This window comes from Carya illinoinensis, chromosome 3 (assembly GCF_018687715.1).
Source record: "Carya illinoinensis cultivar Pawnee chromosome 3, C.illinoinensisPawnee_v1, whole genome shotgun sequence".
NCBI classification, from domain to species: Eukaryota; Viridiplantae; Streptophyta; class Magnoliopsida; order Fagales; family Juglandaceae; genus Carya; species Carya illinoinensis.
In genome coordinates this window covers 18,878,619-18,886,850 of record NC_056754.1, presented here as the reverse complement: position 1 = coordinate 18,886,850, position 8,232 = coordinate 18,878,619, and the positions used below count along the sequence as shown (strand labels likewise).

Sequence of the window (8,232 nt, the reverse complement as noted above, 5' to 3'; positions counted from 1 at the left end):
GTGTTAATTATTATAAAATAATATAATTTTTTTTTTTTTTTTTTTGATAAAAACGCATCTTGCATTCATATAAATTGGGCATTACAAACCGGACTTATAATTCTCATTACAAGCCAACTTAAACCTCTGAAAGATCCCCAGTACACATGTAACTGACATGGCCTTGCCCTTGCTGCATCCTCCCCAAACAATACTATTGTTTGTGAGACAAACAACACTCTGTTATGAACAGAGCACTCTGCCTCTACCCGTTCAACATTCCGGTAGAACAAACACCCTACAGACTAACCGTCCAAGGAAAACAACTCTTCAGACCTAATGTCTAAGAGACTTGTAATTTTATTATACTAAAAAACATTAACCAAACAGAGATTGAACTAAACAAAACCAAAAACTCGGAACAAAAGCACCGGCAGGGACTGTAATAGGAGCGTGCGATCCACGCGCCGCCATCGGAGCATGAGACGACAGTCAGCTCCTGAGAAAACAGATGCCCCGGTCCTAGATAAGCCGCGCGTGGCGACAGAACAGAATCCTAGGCAGTGGCGTTTGAACTTCAATCACCCCGCTACGAACCGCGCGTGCTATCCACCCGCCGCTGCGTTCGGCGAACTTCCTCTTCCTTCCGACAGATCGGCACATTTGAAGGTCCACTGTGGTGCGCGTGGAAGCCGTCGAACACCGGAGGCCAACAGATCGAAACATCTCCACCAAAAAAATGCCGGAATCAAAAACGGAAAGAAAACGGAAGAAAAAACTCCCGAAAAACAGAGAGAAACAAAGAGAAGAGGATGAAGAGGAATAGAGGGGAAGAGGGAAAGGAGATGGAAGGGAGGAGCCAAAGCTCCTCCCCCCTAGATCAGCGACACTAGGGTTTGGAAACCCTTTTTCAGAAAAAGATAGAGAGAAAAGAGAGAGAGGAGAACGCTATAAAATAATATAATTATACTATAATATCAATAGACTAATATTTTAACATATAGAAACATTATATTATTATTAATATAAATAATCCGTAAAATCGGACTATATAAGACCAAAATTCAATAATAAACATTTCAATGATAAATAGGTCTAATATCTATTTTTAAATCTGTAAAACAGATATATACCAATCTAATTCTAAAAAAGATCTAAAATACGATCGAATCACACCGATCACGTCCCTATACAGTAGATGTTCTTACTACGGGAAGAGGAGCTGAATCTAGGAAAAACATACAAAACCGCTTCTAAGCGGTCGGGCTGGTAAATGGCTGTTAACAGCCAGCCAATAGAAATTAGACACGTCATCTATTACACCTTAATAGAAGTAGAACCGGTTACACAGGATTGAAGGAAACAATCTGAAACCGAAACCGAGTGAAAAGAACAGCACCCCCTCTCTAAAGTCGAACGACTCTGAACCTCACCCCAACATTTTTCCACCTGAGCGTCGTCCACCTCGCCGACGCCACCTCCACCAGTCCACCACCTAGATTCCGAGGCTGAGTCGTGCTTAGTTTGCCCATGATTTTAGTCGGCCACGAAGCCGATATTCACGTCCAAGCCTGAGCGCCGACCACCTCCAGACGCCACCTCCACCAGTCCAGCACGATTCCGAGGCTGCCACCTCCGCCATTGATTCAGAGGCTGCCACTTCCACCACAATGCCTGAAAGTCGACCGATTGTTGACGCCCAGGTAAAAACGATTTTCCGCACACTTTGTGTTTATTTTTATTTTTGAATCGGTTGATTTATTTTTTGAATCGGTTTAAAGCTTTGTTAAATTGAAGAGAATTCCTTTTATGTTTATGGTTCGGATTTATTTTTATGTTTCCGCACAAATCATAGATTACTGGATGAAACTTGAACCTCATCAACAATTCATCCCCACCAGAGGTCCCTTTAGAGTCCGCAAGTTCATTTCTTTGTGTGAATTTTCTGAGACCCGTTAATACTTTTGTCGACAGTTCCTTCATTTTATTTTCTTTTAGTTTTTTGTCTATTTGTTTTGGTTCATATTCAACCAGAACTATACATGTTAAAGAGAAGTTTTTTGGTTTGGTAGAAACAACTTGTTATCTGGTTGAAGAATTAGGAATTTAACGCAAAGTGAGGAAATGGGGGGTCTGCGAGTTATTTTCTCCTCGATTTTTGTGGTGAGTTTGGTTTTCATTCAGGGTAATGCAGACCCAATCGAGGAGAAGCAAGCTTTGCTTGACTTTGTGAACAAGTAGACATATTTTGTTGTTTTGCTGTGAGAAGATGAGACAAGGGAGAGGAGGGAGGGGAGAGGATGGGCTCGTTCAGTGGGTGCAAGTTTTCACTTGAGATGCAAGTACATCAAAGTTAGAATGGGGAGTCTACTTGTCAACAGCACATTAGAGGGCTGTTATTTGATGATTATTAGACCGACCAGTCTAAAGTTATTCTCAAAATGGTTCTTTGCACCCATTTGGGAAAGAAAGGAATTTATTCATCATCATGGTTTATCTGATATGATGATTACAATGGCCCACCAATTGTTCAAAGTATGCTCCACTTTTACTCCATACTCAATAGCGATCACAGGACCATGATACCATTCATCTTGAGTGCTATTGTACAGAATAAACATAGAAAAAAAGAAGCACCTCAACCCAAGTGCCCCCAACCCCTCCCCCCAAAAAAGGAAGTACTTCAATGTTACACCAGAAAGGATCCTGCAACAAACAAATTGGTAAACTAGACGTATCTGGAAACCTACAATGAAGTTAAGAAAAAGGTCAAAATGGTAACCCTTGAAAGTCTATTTTCAACTTAATTGAAAGTTATTTAACTTCTTCGAAGTTCTATATAAAGTTCTCGTTCTTAAATTAAACACTTGAGTAATTCCAATAATATGCAGTTTGTATTACAAATATTAAGATGAAATATATTTTTTTTTAATGTAAATATAACCATAGAAATAGCCCATGTACTGACTTGTATTTCTTACTTTGACACAATAGGACAAAACAATGAGTTCTGATAGTGATGAAGTTGAGATATTGATGAGTAACACAAGTGTACAAGGTGGTGTGAATTTAGAAGATGTGAATTTTGAAGATGTGAATTTGGAAGATGTGAATTTAGAAGATATTGTTAATTTGGAAGATGGAGTCCAAGTGGAACATGGAGCGAATGTTGATGGAGGAGCCAATGTCATTTCCTCGTCGAGTAGTGGTCCTTCGGAGCCATTCATTGGTATGTTATTTGAGGATGTGGAAGACGCCCAAGCATTTTACAAGGCATATGCAAGACGAAAAGGTTTTGCAATTAGAACGAATCATACTCGGTTGTCGAAAGATGATAAAACTCTTTGTGCAGTAGACTATGTATGCACAAGAGAAGGATTTCGGCGGGCAAGTCGGAAAGAACAAGATCGAACAATCCCTGAACCAGCTGAGACGAAAATTGGATGTAAAGCAATAATGGGAATAAAAAAGGATGGTGAAAAATGGATAGTCAACAAGTTTGTGGTTGGTCATAACCATATTTTACTTACACCGAGAAGTACTAGTTTTCTTCGTGGACACAGGGGAGTTAGTAAAGTCCAGAAAAAGCTTATTATGACTTTGAATGAGTCCGGTGTACCGACAAGAAAGATTATGTCGGTCTTGAGTAAAGAATCTGGTGGTGACTTTAATGTTGGCTGTATTGGCAAGGATGTTGAAAATTACGTGGGAAACAAAAGGAGAAAAGTTTTTGAAGAGGGAGATGCACAAAGGTTATATTCCTATTTTGTTGATCGACAACTCAAAGAACCTGGGTTTGTTTTCTCCATGCAAGTTGACAAAAATGGGTGTATGGGAAGTTGTTTTTGGGCTGATGCGCGATCAAGGGCTGCATACCAGTATTTTGGGGATGTTGTTACATTTGATGCCACGTACTTGACTAATATTTATAAGATGCCATTTGTGCCATTTTCTGGAGTTAATCACCATCATCAAACCATTATGTTTGGTTGTGCTCTGTTAGTTAGTGAAACAGCCGAATCATATACATGGTTATTACGAACATGGCAAGAGGCAATGCTTGGTCGTGCTCCCTCAACTATAATTACGGATGATGACAAGGCGATGGCAAAGGCCATTGGAGAGGTACTCCCGAATACAATTCATAGACTGTGCTTGTGGCATATTTTACAAAAGTTCCCCGAACACTTGGCTCATGCATATAACAAATATCCGGACTTTCAAAAAGATTTCCGTCATTGCATCCATGAGACAATTACAACTGAGGAGTTTGAGCAGGAATGGGCTTTGATACTAGTGAAGTATGAGTTAGGAGAAAATGCTTGGCTGCAAAATCTTTATGCCCGACGGGATAAGTGGGTTCCGGCGTACTTACGTTCAACATTCTGTGCTGGTATGTCAACAACTCAAAGGAGTGAAAGTATGAATAAATTTTTCAAAGACTATGTCAAATCAAGCACTATGGTTAGTGACTTTGTGCATCAATATGAAAAAGCTATAGATGCACGTTATTTCAAAGAGAAAGAGAAGGATGTGCGGACAAAATCTACACGGGCGATAATGAAGACACCTCTTAAAATTGAAGAGGAGGCGGCAATGGTTTATACAAGAAAGTCCTTCATGATCTTCCAAAATGAACTTTTCGATAGTCTACGATACCAAGCAAGAAAATTATCAAAAGAGGGTGAGACCAAGACATATGGAGTCAATGCTTATGGTAAAGAAACACCTCTTTACCATGTGACGCTTGAGGGTGATGAAGAACATGCAACATGTACTTGCCATAAGTGGGAGTTTATGGGAATTCTTTGTAGGCATATATTGTGTGTTGTTGGGAAGAAAATGAAGTTAGATAGATTGCCACAACATTATGTGCTAGAAAGATGGACTATTAATGCTAAGAGCCGACCCATTCCTGACATACCATCTCCTGAAGGGCATATTCGGGAAGGACTAGATGAGCCTACGATGAGAAAAACCAAAACAATGTTACAACTTTACGACATTGTCGAACTAGGCTCACAGTCAGTAGCGAAACATAATCACCTCACATATGCATTGGAGAAGGTTCACAAAGAGTTACTTGAGATGGAGGATAATGTAGAATGTTCACGAGCATGCGAACCAACGAAAGATTATCACAACATGGGAAGTCAAGTTATATCGAACTTCTCACAAACGGTCCAGGATCCTCCAAGGGTGCCAACAAAAGGACGTCCAAAATCTTTGAGAGCGAAGAACCCAAAAGAAACACATGCGACGAAGAAGAGACACTGTAGCATTTGCAAGAATGAAGGGCATGCTAAAAACAATTGTCCGTCGGTGAGGTAATGAAGATTTATATTATTTTGTCTTTATAAAGTTTTTAATTGAAGATAATAGATTGGGCCAACAATTGACTTGTTTATGTAGGGATATTGGGCCAACAATTGACAACATATCGCAACACGTTGATCCATAGTGCTATATTTATGGTATGTTATGTTATTTGTCTTTTAGCATAATGTATTGGTCGTTATTTGTCTTTTTATACAACCTTTATTGTTAATCTAATCCAATTTTATTGTTAATGTGACAGGGAGATTATGTGGGTGGAAGCTTGGGAAGAGTGGGCATGTTGATTCTGAGCTAGTAGTAGAGTTCTTGGGAAATTACATGTTTATTGAATTGTTTTGTTAAATTTTGTTAAATTGGTAGATGGAGGTTGTTAAATTCCGAATAGATGGAAATTAAGTTAGTCAATTTTATTTGGGCGGAAGCTTTGTACAATTTTATTTTTTGGTAACTTGGTTGTTAAATTTTGTTAAAAACAATTCTAAGTTAAATGTTATTTGGGCGGAAGTTTTGTTAAATGGAAACTTTGATTATTTTGTTTTTGGAAGATGCATTTTGTGCCATTATATTTTTTGGAAGCTTTGATAGCCCCATCGAGGTGGAAGCTTTGTATGTATGGAGAAAATTGATTATAAGGACATGTAGAATTTAGTCGGGTTGCTAAAAACATGAAGGTTGTTTGGAGTTTGGTTGCTAAAAACATGCAGGTTGTTAGGTTTTTTGGACTCCGGCGGCACCCTTATGATTATAAGGGTAGAGTGCTTGTGCTTGATTTAAGGGTCAATTGTTAGCCGTATACATGGATATGCAAAAATGTAACGTGCAGGTAGACTATGTAGGGTATTCTTCAGCATTTGAACATTGCAATTTATTCCAAAAAATACCACTCAACATGATAGATGGACTTAGAGAATTAACTAACCAAAACATCCAGTTACATAAACTAACCATCCAGTTACATAAAGGGCCAACAAGTTACATCCAGTTACATAAACTAACCATCCAGTTACATCTATTCAAGTTACACTAACTAACCAAAACATGCCTTAAATTACACTAACCAAGACGTCTTAAATTACAGCACAAACCAAAAAAAATAAAACCATGACAAAATTAACACAATCAAGACTCTATTGTACTTCTTCTCCATTGATTTGAATCTAGTTTGTTCGATGCGTAGACGTTCATGAAGTACCCTCTCGTTCCTTCGTTCCGCTAACTCCAATGTCAGCTTACAGCAGTTGTTTTGGTCACTTTGAAGATCAATCCACTCAAAAAATTCACATTGTTGCTTCATTTTATAATTTGGACAATTGTAAAATCTTCTACCAAAACTATTGGATTTTCTTGAAATCCGTAACGATGCTTGGCATCCACAATAGCAAAATGGTCGCTCAACACACGCTTTGTCTTCCCCTTTTCCAGTACACTCACTTGAAGCAGAAGAGGAGGCCATTCTCTAGAACTTGCTGTAAAACAGAGGCATGATAATCTATGCTAAAAAAGAACCAAGCAGCTAATAAATTTCACAAACTGTTAACACAAACTAACCAAGCAGAGGAAAAAATTCTGAGAATGTTAACACAATATTCCAACTTGAACATAAAGACATCGAGAAGCAAGAAAAATTTCAGTGTAGAAAAAGGGAAGGCATGCATATGTTTGCTTGTTGTTCTTGCCTACAAACACCAAAGTTCTCTATGCCACACTTACATCAGTTCTCTATGCCACACTTACATCAGCAACCAAAGTACAAAATATCACAACTGCAATTATCAGGAAATTGGTACATACATTTTTAATTTCATGTAATGTTTGCTCATTTTTAATTAAAAAAAAAAACAGGAAAGAAAAAGATGTATACATTCAAGCCGCAATCCTACAGGGCAGCTCGAGTCCTCTGCTAAATATGTCAAGATAAAGACTCAAACAGGTCAGTCCAGAGCAGAAGCAGATATAACACCCATACCTAACTTAAATCTAACGGAATGAATTAAAGAAGATAGACGAAAGAAGGAGCTCCAATTAAAGTATTGGCAATTAAAACACAATCAATGACCAAACTCCTAGATTAGATCAGAGAGTGTAGGTCAGTGGTTCTGTTTGGTTAATCTCGTGGGTGTTTAGAAGTCTCCTTGGACCAAGTTTTCTGACCCAATTCTGAGATCCAATTTCATAAATTTGGGGCTAAATTCCAAATTTTAGATCGACTTTTGATCGACACTACAAACCCTAAAAACTGTAAAACTATTTCATAACTATTTGTATATTCACGAAATTGAAGTGTGTGTGCGTGAGTGGTGGTGACAATCTGAGTGTGAAATCAGTGGCTGCAAAAATGCTTACCGGCGTCGAAATCGCAGATTCGCTTTTTGCTTACCGGCGTCGAAATCGCAGATTCGCTCCTTCACCTGCGACGACACGAGCACGATTCGCTCCTTCACCTGCGACGGCACGAGCACGAGCATGCGTTCGGTGGTTCCCTTCGTCGGCAGGGAAGGAAGGGCACGAGCACGAGCACGCGTTCGGGGTTCGAACTATACGATTCTAGGTCTCGTTGGGTGGAAGGGCACGAGCACGGGTGGAAGTGATGATTTCGGTGAGGGCGTTCGGTGGTTCCCTTCGTCGGCAGGGAAGGAAGGGCACGAGCACGAGCACGAGCACGCGTTCGGGGTTCGAACTATACGATTCTAGGTCTCGTTGGGTGGTAGACCAGTCGAGCACGGGTGGAAGTGATGATTTCGGTGAGGATGATTCGGTGTAATAGAAGTCCACCTTAGTTCAGGTGGAAGACTTACGTGTCAAAACATTATTGGGTGGCTGTTAAATGGGAAAAGGCAGCCCGACCGGCTAGAAGGAATTCTCAAAAACATAACATGAAAGAAGCGGGAATTGCCATCCCTCACTTTCTCACAAACA

The 8,232-nt window shown here is 39.5% G+C and overlaps 1 protein-coding gene across 1 annotated transcript; it reads left to right on the top strand.

The window, feature by feature from the left end:
- The first annotated feature begins 3,983 nt into the window (after window positions 1-3,983).
- Window positions 3,984-5,701, top strand: LOC122304091 (protein FAR1-RELATED SEQUENCE 5-like). Its single transcript, XM_043116134.1, has 3 exons — window positions 3,984-5,306; window positions 5,392-5,453; window positions 5,558-5,701. Exons 1-2 carry the CDS (start codon window positions 4,036-4,038, stop codon window positions 5,438-5,440), a joined length of 1,320 nt encoding a protein of 439 aa, XP_042972068.1. The 5' UTR covers window positions 3,984-4,035; the 3' UTR covers window positions 5,441-5,453; window positions 5,558-5,701.
- Window positions 5,702-8,232: the final 2,531 nt, after the last annotated feature.